At 40.3% G+C, this 18,713-nt stretch overlaps 1 protein-coding gene across 1 annotated transcript in view; it reads left to right on the top strand.

The window, feature by feature from the left end:
• The window catches only part of kcnh3 (potassium voltage-gated channel, subfamily H (eag-related), member 3), a 162,905-nt gene that overhangs the window by 120,418 nt on the left and 23,774 nt on the right, over positions 1–18,713 (top strand). Inside the window, exons 8-12 of the mRNA XM_037109334.1 lie at positions 2,744–2,901; positions 3,605–3,806; positions 9,773–10,144; positions 16,229–16,428; positions 17,345–17,594. Coding sequence (XP_036965229.1) covers positions 2,744–2,901; positions 3,605–3,806; positions 9,773–10,144; positions 16,229–16,428; positions 17,345–17,594 — 1,182 coding nt within the window. The remainder of the gene's footprint in view (positions 1–2,743; positions 2,902–3,604; positions 3,807–9,772; positions 10,145–16,228; positions 16,429–17,344; positions 17,595–18,713) is intronic.

Genomic DNA, 18,713 nt, shown 5'->3' on the forward strand with positions numbered 1-18,713 from the left:
TTCACTGTACAGACTGTAAAGCCCATTGAGACAATGTGATTGTGATTTTGGGCTGTATAAATAAAATTGATTTGATTTGGTTTGATTAGCTGCCCCTGATGGGAAGTCAATAAACAGCGTAGATCAGAGAGGCTCATCAGTCATACTGTAATAAAAGTTTTGTTGAAGATTTTAATGATGCACACACAGCAGTGAAAGGATATGAGCCGTGTACAACAGACCATTATGTCTCACTGCTAACTCATTTTCCAGAAAACAACAGGATTCTCTGTCCCCGGTCGTGTCCATCTCAGCGTAGCAAAGTTGTATGAGTGCTCTTCAATGGCCAATTTGCCTTAATGAAAAAGAGTGAACACACACCCTCCATCAATAACCTTCAGCAATGAAATTATATGAGCCACTGATTTGAATGGCTGACTCGGTCTGTCGATATTCCATTAGATAGAGCTAATAGGCCAGCCTGTTTATCAATACATTCACTCAGTGAACAATAGTGAATTGAAATGCACCATCAGGCTTCCGATTATTCGTCCGGATGTGTTAATAAGTTCCTTTTCATGAATTAAATACGTCCTAAATACTCCTATTGAGGCATGAAGGATGGAATAGCGAGTTAATTCAGAGCCACACTGCTGGCTTTGTCATGTCTTAGCCAACAAATTGCTTCTACTGTATCTTCAAGATGTTTCAGACAGACTTTGCTTTCTGTTGAAGCCCAGGCAATACTGAGACTATACGAGACTTGATCCTGCTTGACATGGGTAACTCATCACAATGAAAGTTTTGTCACTTTGTCACTTATAGTTGTGTGTTGGATAGATACTAAAATGTGTGTGAAAATGATTGGAACTTTCAAGGAGGAAGATTTAAGATTTATCTGTTGAAAACACAGGCTTATATCCCCTTAGCAAAAAGTCGTATACTTGAAGTTCATTTTATTAAGTATGCTTGAATATAAGTATAGCAAGTATACTATGGACCATGTACTTGTAGCGTACTAGAAAGTATACACATTAATACTTCTTCAGACTAAATTGGAATGTTTTAAGTTTATAAAAGTATACTTTAAGTATACTTTATAAGGTCATTTTAAGTTTACAGAAGTACACTTCTCAGTATACAAGTGCACTCATCTATATAATACTAGTGTACTAAGTATATACTTCTAGTCCACATTGTAGTTTATTATCATGTAAGTTCATAACAGGGGTAATACCTCAATGCAAATATATGTAGTGAAAAACATTTTTACTCTGTTAACTTAAATGTAAGCACAAGTCAATAACTCCACCTTAGTCTGCACTTACATCAAGATGTACTAAATACTAGTACTATTAATTTGGCAAGTTCTAGCCAGAGATTCATCAGTTATTACCACACACACTTTCACCCCTTCACTCATGGTGCCAACATTTGTATCATCTTTGTTAACTCTAACAACAGAACACCCAAGAGTCTTTGCGCCACAGTCCACAAGGGGAGTTACAGTATACTTAAGTACAAGTATAAGCTTTAGTATTAAAGTAAAAGTGTAAGTCTAAGTATTAATGTACTTAGTCTTAGACTATTCTTTATACTTTTCAGTGTAAGCCAGGTATACTTCACTATACTTTTCTTTAGTATATAAAATATAGTGTATAAAAAGTACACTTCAAGTATATTGCCTCAGTTTATAGTATAAAATAAGTATACTTGTAGTACTCTTGAATAAACAACTTTTTGCTAAAGGTCGGCTATGTGGTGACAAAACCCACTCTGGAAGACAACCAGTGAGGATATATGGAAGTCAAAAAACATGGTCACAGTTTCCTTTTTCATTTTGTCATTCTTTTTTTTTTTTTTTTGTCTTGACATGGATGTTTGGGCTTCAGTGTGCCAGAGGATGTCTTTGCAATCTGACAGCAGAGGGCTGTTTTCACGTTCATCTGCTTGAGCTTTAATATAACACATGTATGCATGAGAATGATTGTGTTACATCACAATTAGTATGGAAACAAATCCTGGTCCCACATGTGGTGTACAACCCATGGTGCAGAAACACAATCCCTTTGAACTTTTAACCCTAACCCTCGTGTCCTGCTGTTAAACTTTCATGTATTCAGTGATTGGATTGTTCAATGAGAAATATTTTTAATGAGCTAATTGAGCTTGTCTTTGGAAAAACCATATCCAGCACAGATTACTAATCAAAGCAGAGGACTTTTATATGTCAAACATATCTGAAGGCAACATTTAAGTACTGGGTTTCATATTGTATTGGAAAAAGTGAAAATCAGTAGCTCGCTGGAAGGTAAAGAATCAATCCAAAACCTAATTGTAGGCTTTTAAAAGAATCACCAATGTATTATTAATGTAAGTGCCTGAGAGGTTTCCTTTTTGCTCCGCCAAAGAGTTCCTCAAATTTTTTGCAATTAAACCAGTTTTGCAATTAAAAAAAAAAAAAAAAAAAAAAGTTTCCTGGATCTTCTGTGCATGAAACAGAAACAAACCTTTTTGGAGAGTCATCATTTTTGTCAGTCTGCCAAAACATGCTGAACCTGTAGTATGGTCCTTTAAGTATGCAGGTGTGTTGTTGTTTATGAGCTGCTGACCTCTGTTTTCTGTTCTCATCAAAGTGACTTCCATGTGTTTCACTGGATAACCATTGCTCTGCGTGTCATCACTGCCGTGCCTCAATGACACCTGCACTATCTTGTTGGTATTTCCTGCTGTCAGCTTCCGCTCTTGTTGTCCTCCTCTGCAGACATTTTGCTGAACTTTCGAACTACTTTTGTGAGCACGTCGGGTCAGGTAGTGTACGACGCCCGCTCCATCTGTGTTCACTACGTCACCACCTGGCTCTTTGTCGATCTCATTGCTGCCCTGCCCTTTGACCTGCTGTATGCTTTCAACGTCAGCGTGGTGAGTCTCCTCTTTGTGTGTGAATGTGTGTGTGTCTGTGTGTGTGTGTGTGTGTGTGTGTGTGTGTGTGTGTGTGTGTGTGTGTGGACATTTGTAAACACAAATGTCCATTAATGTCCATACACTAACAATGACTGCAAACAGTGTGTGACAGGTTGACAAAGTGTGCGACAAATCAAGCTACTCGACCGTTTTTTTCTAGGTAAAGAAAAGCTCTCAGATTCATTCCATTCATTATCCACAGTAACAAACAACTGTCACTGAGCCACATTTGGAGAAGAATAAGAATGAGTGCATAATGCCTTTGGCTCCGTGGTGAATTTATTAGATCAACATTTCATTCGAAGGGATGCTCATCAGACAAACACATGGCACAGAGCCAATCTGATGTGTGCCCATACTGCAGGTCTGATTCATTTGTTTTGCCATTCTCAGAATCCTAAAGATGGACTGAAGTGCGGGTTAAATGACACTCACTCTTAAATCTAGTTAAGTTTAATTTAACGTGAGGAATAAATTCAAGACATTTTCAAGATAAAACTGTCAGCTACACTAACACATTATTAATAACACGTAATGAATAAAGATGTTTTAAAGAAGGGATCATAAAAATAGCTCTTTTGCAGAATGGTTCCTTTACATTTGAGAAGTGATGTGGAGACAGGTGTGTGTGAGCTGATGTGCTATGCATCTATCTGTGCAGTACTTTGGGGTCCACCTGTTGAAGACAGTTCGGCTGCTTCGGTTACTGCGGCTGCTGCAGAAGTTGGAGCGATACTCCCAGTACAGCGCTGTGGTTCTCACTCTGCTCATGTCCATGTTCGCCCTGCTGGCCCACTGGATGGCCTGTGTCTGGTACTTCATAGGTCGCAGGGAGATTGAAAGTCCTGGCTCCTGGGATAGCGGTTAGTACACACTTTGTTCATTCATATGCCATGTTGGAAAATACACTGTTGGACAGCTATAATGTTTAATAATTAGTTATTTTGCAATGAAAACATATTTATACAAAACTTTGTTTTGTATGAATATTATATTTTAAGTATATATTTCATTATATTTTAAGTAGTTTTATTGTGAACTATACCTAACTACACACATTAGTGTTCATTTTAAATGTGTTGCTCCATAGTCTGGTGGTACGGCACCAGAGACTTCTGTATCTTTTTCCTTACAGTTGCAGGGTGAACAGATGCTCTGCAGATGGTACCTGGAATGTTCTGGGTCATTTTAATCACTGACTGGCAGTTAAAACAGTACCATGTGGGAAATGGACAATTACTCTCCTCCTCAAGAAAGGATTTTAGTGCTCCCAAATGCTGATTAAATGAGATCTTATCTTATTGCAGCCAGAGCATGTGAGCGGAGCTGAGTGGCGAGAATTTCCGCTCCCCGCTTACATGGGTGTTCGCTGCTTCGCTCCATCGCTCAGAGTTACACCAGACAGCTCCACTCGAAGACCGCTCTCCGCTCACCTAAAATTTCATTCAGCTCCGGTGAAATCGCTCCACGCTCGCTCAAATTTAAAAGAGGGAGCAATCCCTGATGTTTTCCACCGAATTAGCCTGGGACACACTGCCCGATGTGGCCTAAACTGGCGTGCAGCAGCTTTGTTGCTGGAGAGAGCCTGTCGATTGAAACCCTTTTCAGTTTGTGAAGAACAGTAGATAGTTTTGGGCTGTCACCTCGTCCTCTTTCTGTGTTCTGTCTGTTTGAGCCAGTGGATGGCCTTGTACTGCCAGCGGTATCCGAATGGAACCATCGCTCTGGCCTTTGGATTAAAACCATCAAACATTTTGCACGCTCCACTCACATGCCCTGATTGCAGCCCAGGTTTATGGTTCATTATGACAGGTTTTCACATTAAAATCAGCTTTAGCCAGCTTTACCCCATCTTGCTTGAAAGACTGGTCTAAGAGGACACATATCCCCCCTCAACAGAAGCATGTACGCAGAAGGACTGCCCCTACATCTCAATTTTCTGCACGACTGATGCTTTTAATAAGACACAGCTTTGTTGATGTTCCACTAGCATCTCTCACTGGAGAATCTCAAATCCTGTGGGTGACATGAAATCCTGGCAGACAATCTGATAAACTGTTAAACACACACAAACAGGCAGGCAATTTCCTTGGGAGCACACTTTTATCCTTCTGACTGTGAACTAAGACAGAAATAGTATTTGTGTCTTTGACAGTATTCTATCTAAGCAATAGACAAACACAAGCATGTTGCTGAATCATTGATTTTACCAACCTACCTATCATCATCCTTTTAGCAGCCTACGTAATGTCAGACAGTAACACTGCAGTCCATTCATGGCAGCAGTCCCTCAGTTTACTTTTCAGACAGACGGGGAATCAAGCAGACAACAAAACTCAGTCCGACCTTTCTGTGACACCAACTGTGATTCACAGTCGAGGTCTGATGTCAGCACATGTACATAGGTTCCACTGCTCTGTCTGTCAGTCAATACGCTGGTAATTGGGAGACATATAGTTTTTGTGTGCAGGGCTATCAATAATTCAAGGAGAGTTGAGCCAAGGCGGTTCAAACAACCCCTCACAGAGCTGTAGTCACCACACACATGAGCCACAGTCTGATGAAGTGAACAGACGAAGAGGAAGAAGTGGACATGACAAAACATGACGTCCAAATTTCAGCAACAACTTTAGTGGGCAAACATGAGCCAACTACCACTGCTGCAGGTGATGGTTTGAGACACCTGACAGTCAAGCAAAAGGAAAAAAATATATATATGAAGTACCATTCTTACATTTTAAATATGCTCATTTTGAATAGCACCATGCCAGAAAGCATCATCTAGCACTATTTAGAGGAGCTGCATCTTAGAACATATGGCAAAATAGGTGATATTCTACATTTTTTATATCGTCAGCACACTCCATGACACGACCAAAACCAACAGTGTGTAAGATGGTTCCTTTGCTCTCTCAGACATCCTTACCCTGTGACAATCAGCATCAAGCCCACTGGTTGTTCTTACATATAAACTTTCTTTTTTTTTTTTTTTTAAATGTTAATTAAAGGAGATGTTGGTTTCACATGGTCATTGGTTGGTTGAACCCCCCTGGCACTGACTACAATTTAATTATAGTGACCGTGTTCATGGGAGTTAACCCAGTGTGGCCCATGTATGTGTTTTTATTATTGGATGTTTATTTTATTAATACATAGAAAACATTTTTTGCACACTTCTATGTTGGTTTTAGTCTTATTTGTTGACAATTACAAAAATAAGGAAAATGATCCTTAAGGCACTTCACACTGCCTTCATGGTGATCTCTGGTGGTCATCGCTGGTCAGGAGAAGGCCAGCCAGCCTGTGGTTTTGCTGTGTCAGGACTTGTTTGACAGCGGCAGACGATAGTGACAGTAGCAGGAAGTGTTACTGACAGTGGAGCAGAGATAACTTGTTAATCATAAAACATGTGTGCTTTTCACTCTCAAGGCTGTGAGGAGCACAGGAGGCTGTTAAACCTTCCAACTCTGTTTTGATTAACTTTTCCACTTCCTCATGCTGAAGCATGAATTGTCAGGTTTTTTTCAAGGCTGTCTTGCTGTTATAGACTGTCTTGTCACCACCTCCTCTTTGCATCAAAAGGATTATGAGATCCAGCTGTGTGGAGCAAATGTGTGGGATAGTGGCAAAATGTTATCATGTCTGGTAACAACAGGAAGTAGGGATTAAAGCTGAATGATGTCATGACTTTTTGCTATTTTGATAGCACTTGTCCGCCATAATGGTGGATTTATGATTCATGATGATGATGAGAATGGACAAGGCGTCAGAGGCAGAGTCACGTTCACTCATGCTCAGTTTTTCTGGGTGTGTAATTACCTTGATTTTCCTCATTGTGGGGTCCATAGAGTTGTGTACACTAGAGACAATAGAGCTGGGTAAATTCCAGACCCTGACTAACTTGAACAGTGACAGTATGATTTAATTATGTGGCTCCTATTGTATTGATATTGGACTGAATGGATCAGGGAAACAAGTCATTTGGTCGATCACATTTGATCACGTGGTGCACTGGGGCAAAGGCTGGCTTTGGGGGCTTATAACATCACTGGGCTTGACCATAATAACCTGTCAGGTTAGCTGCTAATTTAAAAGATAGTTAGCTTGGTCTCTAGCTCAACAGATAGGGTGTAAACCATTCCTCTTTTGTGGAGAAGTTTATAGTCTGGCAGAAAAGGGTTATATTGAACTGGATATAGTATCATATTTCATATGATCTAATAGCTTCCTCCATCATGGAAAATGTAGCTTTATGTTTCCTCACATGTCCACTTTTACCATTTGAAATATTTTAATGGCTTCTCTAAACATTTGTAACATGATGTTGGCACTACTCAGGTAGAATATTAGGCTTTTTCTGTTGGCACCAGTCTCCACAATCTCAGATACAAAAAGCCTAGACAGTATTGCACAAATACTAAGATTATGTGTCTCCCTCTTACGTCTCTGGCCACCACATATAATCAAATCATCCTTCAGAAGGCCAGTTAAATCCTCTGTGAGTTAAACCTCATTCTGTCCCAGGAGTCTTCTGGCTGACACCTGTGCTTCCTCGGCACTGACTGATGCATCTAGCCTGTAGCGTTCTAGCCGTTTTCATGGACTTTATACCTTATACTTTTTTTATACTTTTTTTTTGTTTAATGTGTTTTGATTAGTTATTGTAATGACCAATGCCCTTATTGGCATTTGCTCTGCCACACATACATATGAGTTGACCAGCTGAGGTTGAATAAAGTGGATTGCATTGAACAAATTCACTGATCACAGCAATTCCATCACGACAATGTGATTTCAGTCTAAAATTTTGCTGTTGTAAATACTGGTTCGACTGCAGTGGAAGACAGGAGTTCAGGACCTCAGACAGCTCACAAGTGAGTTCAGTCTACTCTGCTTGAGGAGACATCAGCACCTTGGACAGGGCAGAGAGAATCCACACTAACAGTGTGAACAGTCTCCACCAACAATAACAACGGCCCCATTTACACTTATCATTTTCCGGGGTTTTGAATACAATCTAAATAAGATTTGAGGCAACGTAGACAAAATAATAGAAAAACATGTGAGTGTACCCCGAAACTGTTTAATGACACCGCAAACTGCAGCTTCCAAATGAATCTGACAGCGGAATATTAACACAGATGAAACAATTTAAACAGAAACTGAACAGTAGAACATTCACGAAGGTATGATTTATTGAAGGACTGTTCAATTAGACTGCATTTATTTAAGCCAGATGTAACTGGCAAATGAGATACTTAAGTTGTTGTTGTTGTTTCTTGTGCTGTTTTTTTTTTTGTTTTTTTGTTTTTTTGTTTTTTAATTCAGGCAGTATTTCAAGAAATTACAAATGTCCTTAAAACTTAGTTTTTACTTCTTCTATGGCTGTTATGTTTAGTACTTACTGGAGATTTACAGATTCATCACTGTCTTGCTTTGGTTGTTTGACAAATATTAACAACTATTAACAACACCTATCTATTCAAATTAAATCTGCTGTTAGCTAACTTCCTTTCCATTTTTGCACTTATCAATCCCCTCCCTCCTCTCTATGCCACCGCCTGAACATGCAGCAGTAATCTCCAGACATAGCAGCAAACAGGAGGATCCTGCTCTCAGACTCCCCCTTTATGGGGTTCTCTGTCCTGACTGGATAAAGTGGGCAGCAATACACACACTTCCTCCGGAGGCTGGAGGTTAAATTGTGCTAATGACAAAGTAATTAGGAAACTACTCAGGTGTTAAATCCTCTAATGTTGTTGGTTTAGCTGCCCGACTAGAGCTGCGCTCACAGCTCGATTGTCACTTTTGCTCACTGATGCCGACAGGCTGGTCTCTCTGTCTGAGTATTCACACGCAAACACATGCACGCACGCACGCGCGCACATACGCAAGGTCAAAGTTTCTTGCCTGAAGTGTCTGATGCCAGAGATCAATGAGTGGATGCATCCATGTTGTATTTTTTATATTCCCTCACTTGCTGTCTGTCTTTCACTGACTGCTGTCAGTGGCTTAGCTGGAATTCACCACTCACCCACTCGCAAACACTCCACTCTATTTCAATTATTTACCCCTCCTCCACTTCCTTCTTTCTACCATTTTTCCTTCTTTCCTCCTTTCTTGGACATTTCTTTTTTTCTTTTCTTCCTTCTTTCCTCTGAAGCTGAATTGTTGACTTGAACTTCGTAACTTGAATCCTTTCTCTTTCACGTAGCTCACCGGGATCATTAGATGGCCCCTTTGTTCGCAAAATGAAACATTAGCACATTTGTTTTGAACTTTAATCTATATTAACTAGGGCTTCTTTTTATTTCAAAGCCATGCTTTCTGGGTCTGGGGTATTTCATATGATTTGATTTATGATTTATTTGTCCAAGTTAGACACGTTCCAAATGATGTCTGGGTCCACCGAAGAGGCCATTTTTATCATGCGATTCAGAGGACTTGATTGAAAAAGCAGAATAGGTGAAATGGTGAAAAGTTAGATATTGTATTCATTGTCGTTCAGTTACAGGGCTACACATTCCAGCTAGGAGGGGGCAAACAAGACTAAGTCATGTTTGATGGGTTTTCATCAGCGGTAGTGGTGGTTGATCACATTCACGTGAGTCTGACTGCGGGGTCGTTTATTTATGTTGCTCGCAATTCAAAACAAACAGCCAGATTCATTTATTATGCATTATCCCTAAACAGTGGAGATAGTGAAGGTCTAGTTTTGTGCTATGATAGGTATTGGAAAGATGTATTTCATTTATCTCAGTGCTGAATTGAATTGTACCTTACCTAGCTAAACAAACAGATTTCTCATTCATTTATTTTTTTCTTTCAGGATGGCTCCATGAGCTGGCAAAGCGCCTGGGTACGCCCTACTTCCTGTCGCCCCTGACGACGCTGGTCCCCTCCACAGTCAGCACCCTGCCTGCCAACAGCAGTCAGTGGAACGTGTCAGGGTCAGAGGTCGGGCAGGGCTCCTGGAATTCCAGCCAATCTTACGGAAACATTTCGGGAAGCGAGGCGGTGTCAGGGATGAATGCTGGTGGTGGGAGTTTAGGGGTGCTAGGTGGTGGCCCATCAATGCGGAGCAGCTACGTTACATCACTCTACTTTGCTCTTAGCAGTCTTACCAGTGTGGGATTTGGAAACGTGTCAGCCAACACGGACTCAGAGAAGATCTTCTCCATCTGCACCATGCTTATAGGAGGTGAGAAATGTTTGTGTGTGCCTTTCTCTTTAGTTACATATTTGGCAGTGTATATGTTTTTTTACTATTCCAACATATCAAAAATATGAACAGATTCCAACAAAAGGTGAACATCATTTCTTCTACATTTTAATGTAGTAGAACGATGCAGCTCGGCTTTCTAGTTAATAGGATTTCTTCTTTCTTTAAACTTAGCTATCACGTTTTAAACTGGATTCTGGTCCATTTATTTGCAAATGTTTTGTCAAGATATGGTCAAAGGCTTAGATAGAAGACAAAATCTATATTTAAAAGCAACAACAAAAGGTAATTCAGTGAACATCCATACAGTAGAGTTTATTGACCAAAGCAATACACACACATTCTTTGTCAGATATGCACACTGTTTCATGTGGAGACCACATTTAGTAACATACGATCAGAGGGTACATTCTGCACAAGCTTGTGTTTTTTCCAGTCACGAAGTGGAGACATCATGCTGTGTGTATGGAGTTAGATTTGTGTCTTTATTACATGCGAGAAAATAAATGATCTGAGAGGGAAAAAAATGTCTGAGAGAAAAAGCTATCACACTTATAGCAAAAAAGCATTTTATGAGAGAGAAAAAAAATATTTGAGAGAAAAAGTTTTCACACCAATAGCAAAAATAATAATATTTGAGACTAAAAAAAAGTTTTGAGAGAAAGTATTTTCTCGTAGAACATAAAGAAATAAAAATTTGAAATTTTTAAAATTATTTCTGAGGAAAAAAATCTCTCTCAAAATACTCGGGCGAGGTCGGGAACAAATATGTTCGGTGTGTTCATCTGCTTCGGAAGCTTTCAGAGCCACGCGGACGTTGTCGGCTCCGGTTCAGCATGTGAAGCCAGCTGAGCGGCCGTTCTGATTGACGGTGTAGCTAGTGAATCAGAGCAATGTGTGGGAGGGTGGAATACTACATGCGCTTTGGTTTTCTATGCACCCCGTTCCGTCATTCCCCGTTTTCATGCATTGCAGTACCAGCACGAGACTAGTTGTTATGTCCATTCAGGACCAATTAATTTGTGTTCGTCTGGTAATGCCTCGCTGCATGTTTAGTATGCAGCTGTTTTTACCTGAAATTGTTAAGTTTTGTTTTGATTGAAAGTAAAGAGAGTTATGTGCATTAGCCTCGTTTCAACTCACAACACAAGTGCCACCTGTTTATTGCATCTCACGCAAGCGCAGAACCTACACGCTACTGTGGAGTAGGCAGCACGTTGAAGCGGTGTGTGTTCAATGCAACTTTTCTGCCGAACAGGTCAGACAAGAGGCAACGGAGTGGTCGGAAAGTGGATAAGGCAGTTGGACGTCTGGGCGGTGTGTGTGGGCCTTTAGACGAGCGCTACAGAGCACAGTGACAGTGTAGGTGACTGTGTCGATGCCTGTCTGAAAAAACGCAACTGTCAATAAATCGTCAAAAGTGCATGTTGTCGGGCTTATATCTTTGTCATGAATGTCTGTACTCACAAACAACTCCTGGGTGGAGCAGTCTGAGGCATTTGTTCACACCGAGCGGCCCAAAAGCAGCATGGAGACCACTGTTCACTGTGGTGTTGAGTGCGCAGTGTTCAGGTTAACTTGTGACAACCATCGAGTATTTCTTTCATTCCGCACTGCGTTCAAATGGTTACTGAAGGAAAGCCATCGTACCCAGCCACATACATTGTTTTTAAGCTGAAACCAAGTCGATGTGAAAACTGTTCACTGTCATACAGCCTGCTCGTCAAACAGTTTGCAGAGTATGTTGACATCCAGCCCAAACTCAGCGTGAGGTCAGTCAGCTGTGGGTCAAAGCGTGAGGTGCCCAGATCAACCTGTGATACAAACACCTATCAACCGTCGGCCATGTTTCATAGAAAGCCCAGATGTGTATCTCACTCTTCTCAAGGTATAAAGTTTTAGAATGTTGGCTGTGTTCCCCACTTGTCATCATTTACAACCACCCAATCAACCCATGGGCAATCCACCAGCCCTGTGTTACAGCAGAAAACAAATCCAACACATGTCAGTGTGGTGGACAATATTACATTCAAGATGCGATGCAAGCCCCAGCATCTCCATGTGGAATAGTAGTGTTCAAGCCATGTCAAAATGAACATACATGTGCATGACTTGGATCGATGAGGAGGATGATCGGAATGTTTTTCCTGGTTAGTGGACATGTCCGAGGACCCCTCTCCAGACGGGATTGTCAAACCACACCTCCCAAGACCATTCTCACCCCACTGGCCAATAGGAACGTGGCCCCGCCCATGACATTATTTTCACAGCAAGAGCAAAATCTTGACATAAGAGCAAGAAATTGCATTGAGAGCAAAGACTTAGGTTTTGAGAGAGAGAAGAAAAACGTTTTGAGAGAAACACTTTTTTTGAGAGAGAATGTTTTCACACTGATGTGCAGAAGTAATTTTATGTTCTATGTTCTATGAGATAATACTTTCGCATAAAACTTTTTTTAGTCTCAAATATTATTATTTTTGCTATTGGTGTTTTTCTCTCAAATATTTTTTTTTTTCTCTCAGATCACGTATTTTCTGTCATGTAATAAAGACACAAATCTAACTCCATAGCAGCATGCCTTCAGTCAAACGCCAACAGATGCTAAATGTTCAAAAGGACTTAAATGTGTGAATGAACTTCTGTTAGTCCAGTGAAGATCAGAAGACCACTGGGAGAAAATTGGAAAAAGATATTTCAACCCTGTTTTTCCCACTTTGTAGACCTGACAGACTACTCATTTTCAAAACATGGCAACACAGTAGTTCAGTCAACTGTAGTCATCACTGTGTGATGCTAAGTATGATTAATTCATGTTATTTGATTATTAAATTAGAATTCTGCACTGGAGTTACAATCATTGGGGATAACAATTTAATATAGCCTAATACTTTATTTCATTTGTTTTGTCAACAAGTTGTCATCAAGACAACATGACAAACATACAAACGCTGTGATTATGGGCCCGCATATTCCAAGCGCTCTCCTTACACTACTCAAACCATCTTTTTAAGGCACCTTTGAGTTTGCTCTCTAAAGTAAAGTGCTTTGAGCTGTCAGTAGACTGGAAAATCAGCCCAGAAATGCAAGTCCATTTACCATGTGATCCATTAAATTTGTGGGGAAACTTATCCACAGATAGCAGCCTATATGCAGGAATACATTTCCATTTTTACAAAGGTTGCTGAGTGACCTCTTGTAAAATATCATTGAGCATCTCTAATCACAGAAAAGTAGTTCCCTTGTTGCATCAGCGTGGAGTATTTAACAGTCCTCTCAACTATCCTGAAATGCACGGCTTCATCATTTGTAGCCTAAGGGAGCTTAACAAGTCATTTTTGACTTGCTTTTCTTAATGAGCAGAATGATTGTCAAGCTTTGTGAAATATTGGATAGATATTATATCTAACATTTACTTTTAAAAAACATAAATGTGTTGGATGCATATAGTACAGTTAAACTATGAATTCTGAAGTTGTTTTTTTGTGCGTATGCACATCAGTAATGAAGAGAACTTAATGTTCAGGAAGAAAGCAATAGAAGGAGAAATCAGAATGAGAGAGACTGAGGAGGTTGTTTGGTGAGAGGGATGCTGGGATGTGATCGTTATGATGGTGAGGGAATACAATGATGCGTGGTGATGTCTCAGGCCTCAGTACACAATAAGTGGGCTATAAAACACCAAACACACACTTTTTCATCCTCAAATATGTGGACTGAAGCAATGTTGGTCCCCACAATGTGACTTTATTGCTATGAATTTATGTTCTCACGGTGTGAGTTGTACAATGACACACACACACACATCACACACAAGGGCACATATATGCACACACTTGGGAAATTACTTAGATTCATTTATTCATTCTAGAGACGTACCCCTCACATTAAGGGTCTCTAACTGTCCGCCCACTCCAGCCCACCGTCGATCCAGCTTGCTACCTGTTGTCAAAATAACATATAATCTGGCCCACATAATTATTTATTTTGTTATAGTTTTTTACTTGTTCCACACTAATTTCAGTGACACCTTTGTATGCAATTGAAATAAACAATAAAGTGAGTCCACTTTTATTTTGAAGAAGACTTGTCGCAGGAAATGCAGTGTTCAGTTAGCACTGCTGTCATTCATCAGAAATGTGTCTGCAGAGCAAAACAGCAGTCATTGTTGGTATTTTTAGACAATCAATACATTTTCCCAATGTGTTGGAGTAGTTTTATTCAGTCTGTGGAAGTATTAAACAAGAAGGAGTTAGTTAGATGAAGAGCTGCAAGCGACAGGCTGCACACCCCCAACTTCTCAGTGCAGTAACAGCTCCTTTTCCCTCATTTACTTAATCAAGTTCCTTGTTATGACTTAGTTTAATGTTGAAATATTTACAAAAGTGCACTTTGGCTTTTCACTTTGACAAAGAATCCTCCACCATCCTGAGTGAAATGTGACTCCTGTTACCTGTCATGGCTGGGACTCTGTGGCTGGCCCCACTGCCAGAATGGAGGCCTCTGGCATTTTGTAATTGAAGCATCTGACATAGCACTCTTGATTGATTAGTGAAGTAGTGAAGTAAAACAACAGTGCGGGAAAGTACGCCCGAACATTTGCTTGCTTTGCAGCCGTGTGCAGTTGCTTTAGGAAAGAAGTGAACCTATGTTGTTTTCATAAATTAACAGTGAAAACCAATTAATGAAAGAGGTCATTTTACGCTTTTGGGGGTTTTGCCTTAACTTTTTTGTGCGTGTCAAGGGTCTGAAAGTGAAAAAGCCCAAAGTCCACACCAAAAGGGGGTTACTCTCTCCCACAGAAAGCACTGCTCCTGTACTGCCTGAAGCCCTGAAGTCAAGCCTATACTTCCAAAAATGATGTCTGTCACTATGTAACAGGCGTTATCTAAATGTAGCTATATTATATATATATGTTTAGATGTACCACAGCCATGCTTACCAGCTGTAGCTGTGTTGTTTTGAATCAATTATAACACCCTTGGGTAACTCCACCTTGCTCGGCATGACCCTCTCCACTCAGCCTCTGATTGGCTTCATGCTGCCTTTTAAATAATGCACATGTGCCCATCTCATCAAACAGAGGCTCAGATATCTCACTCCATAAAACACAGCATTCAAATGAAAGTAGACTTTCTTTATTAGGACCCCCAAATACAAGTACGAACCTGAAAATTAGCATAATATAGCCTCTTTAAATTTGGGTTTTAGAGTTGATGGTTTTTTTTTTGTTCCACTGATTTATAGTAACCTTGCACCTACAGCCGTGTTTGTTGAGTCTTCTATAAATGCAGGGCCACCAAAGCAAAACAGAGAAGGAGTAAAAAGCGGAGACTATAGCTTCATTAATCTCTCAGTATGTTATCCTCATACTGAGTTCAGAGCTCTAGTGGTGAGCAGTCCTGAGGCAGTGGGTGCCCTTCAACTCAAAGGTATTTATACATTTTACAGCAGACCAAAATGTTAGGGGGGGGTCACCCTGCCTAAAGGAGCAGTCATCCTAAAATAATGTCATTAGTCTGAGCGTCGGTGAACTGTGTAAGTGTCCTGTGGTCCGAACGCTATTTCAGCAGCTTTTCTACTTGGGCAAGAATTAATTTTAGGGAAAGAAACTGTGCCGCACACACAGGAAAGTACATTATGAAATAGATAGATCTTACTGGAAGGTGTTCACATTTAAAGCAATCCTGAGTATAACTGTAGACATGGTAGAAAAAATTATCACTACACCAAAAGTCACCCCTCATACAGGGATTAGAGCTGTTTTGATTTTTAGAATGATGATTTAGTTGTTGTATTGGACTTTTGTTCACTGGAAATTAAAGATTTATTCAACAGTGGCGTTATTTTTATTCCAGTAGTGTGGTACTGCCATTTTGTGAAAAGCAGTGATCCACTTGAGGCACTGCTTTCTAGCTTCTTGGGGCTTATTAAGACGTAATGCAAAGGCCCCCTGCTTTGCACAAGCATTATGGCATTTTCCTGAAGGCAGTTCGCGATAAAAAGCCAAATGACTTTGTAACTGAATCTAGATGAACCTAAAAAAAACCTTTCCTCTGTCTCCAGCACTGATGCATGCAGTGGTGTTTGGTAACGTGACGGCAATCATCCAGAGGATGTACTCACGCCGCTCACTCTACCACACCCGCACCAAGGACCTGAAGGACTTCATCAGGGTCCATCGGCTGCCCAAGGCCATGGAGCAGCGCATGCTGGAGTGTTTCCAGACAACATGGTCGGTCAACAATGGAATAGACGTTAGTGAGGTGAGGAGAGAGCTTACTTCAACACATGTAACAATAAAGGACACGAGTGTGTAAATATTGCACTGTTTATACTGATTTCATGAACACTTAACCTATTCATTAAAATGAAAGGCTTATTTCACTCAAAAGATGAAGACAAACCCTTGTGGTATCCAGCCATAGAAATAGTTTATTTTAACTGTTGAGGCTTTGAGATATCTGCCTCTGAGATGACTGCAACCTTTAGAGTACAACAGAGGAGTATTTACACTGCTCAACACACTAAAAAAAGACATCTGCAACAAAAACCCTGCGATAACAAACTGTTTCCTAACCACTCAGCAGTTTCTACATTCAGCAGTGTCCAAGTGCCAGACTGAAGGCTCTCTTACTGTACTAACAAAAATTACTAACCCATAGTACCAATCCATAGTATACAGTATACTCATACACGTACATGTATGTTTAATGTACTATTACTTTCATTTCTAATACATCTAGTACATTTAACATCAGATACTTTCACTTCTTACTATTCATATGGTTGACTTTCACTTTTACCAAAATGATATTTTAACACAATTCCTTTTTCTCATGTAAGAAGTTTGGGTAAGTTTTATGTCACTGACAGTGCAGGACTCTCCATATCTTGAATGACTGGACTGAATAAATCATTATGCTTCCACAGTAAATCTTAATAACTTGAATCATAATAGCCGTGCTATCATCGGAGTACTCTTGCTTCTTTATTGTCCCAAATGATTATTCAACTGAAAAAAACAAGGTTAATTCAACTTTCACCCTTGTACCCATTTTTAAATGAAAAGATGGGGAGTTTTGTGAGTGGGTGTGTGGAAGCCTGCTGTGTAGTTGAAGCAGCCATTGCATGTCTCAGGAAACAACACCTGTTAAGTGTAAACCCCCTCTCACTTCACAGCTACTGAAAGACTTCCCGGATGAGCTAAGAGCAGATATCGCCATGCACCTGAACAAGGAGCTGCTCCAGCTGCCCCTGTTTGAGTCAGCCAGCAGGGGCTGTCTGCGGTCCTTGTCCCTCATTATCAAGACCTCCTTCTGTGCTCCTGGTGAATTCCTTATCCGGCAGGGGGACGCCCTGCAGGCTATCTATTTTGTATGCTCAGGGTCAATGGAGGTCCTCAAAGACAACACTGTGCTGGCCATATTGGGTAAGTCAGAGCAACAGGATGTCGGTTAAGACAGATGAAGATGATGATGCTCATGTGTCACTTCCTTCTTCTATTTATTTGCCAACATCTGTATATTTATCCATTTTGTCATGGGCCATATTAGCCAATCAAAAAAACTGAGATAACTGCTGTGTCCCATGTTTTTCCTTCAATATCCAAGTAATTTTCCATTTTGTTTCCCAAATTACCACAAGGAATAACAGCAGTGAGAGTGAGACTGGAGTTTATGATTGCAAGATTGCAAAATGACATGCTGGGGCCTCATTACAGAAAATTCTTAAACATGCTTCCTAACTGTATTTGGAGAGAAAATCTAGGAAAGAAATCTTAGAATTTAACTCCTAGAGAACCATCTTAACTAAAGAATAACCTATGTTTGGAAGTTAGGCTGTATTGACCCTCATAGATTCATAAAGGCCAAAAGCCTAAAAAGGGCAGCACCACTACTGTTCTCAGGTCTGTATGGAAAAGACAGAGTAGACTGTTTTCTTGAACTTCGGTTTTAAATGTATTGTTGGGACAATCCCGTGCTTCTGGTCAGTTTGGATCTAGGCACAAAAATCACTTCCTTAGGGATCATGTTTTGGCTTACCTGGTTTGGTCACCACAAACATGGCTGCAAATGTCCCAGCGTATCATCATAAAAATATCTGGTTTGTTTCTTGTCTAGATTTGCTTGTTGGAGGGTTGTTTTTTTGTTTTTTTTGCCACTAATATCTCCCGTAGTTTCAGGCTTTCAAATGTTGAAATGACACGGTGGTCTCTGGTTTGGCAGCCTTCTCGCCTGACTGATCCCCCCACCCCACGAAATGGAAGCTAATGTAATGTGTATGCGACATGATGATGACAGGGGAACGACATGAACACTGAAATATTGTGACTAGGCAAACCGTGTGATGATGCTATAAATCTTTCCATCTTCAAATCTTCAAATGATTGGGAAGAAACTTCACAAAAATAGAAGTTTTCCTCTCAGTCACAGAGACAAATAATGCCTCCAACTCATCAAAGCCAAAATCCAACACCCGTCCTGTTCTTTTCTACTATAGTGACCTTATAGTACTTTTTATACATATATGGTAGTGTATAAAAATTAAT

This window comes from Acanthopagrus latus, chromosome 9 (genome assembly GCF_904848185.1).
Source record: "Acanthopagrus latus isolate v.2019 chromosome 9, fAcaLat1.1, whole genome shotgun sequence".
Lineage (NCBI taxonomy): Eukaryota > Metazoa > Chordata > Actinopteri > Spariformes > Sparidae > Acanthopagrus > Acanthopagrus latus.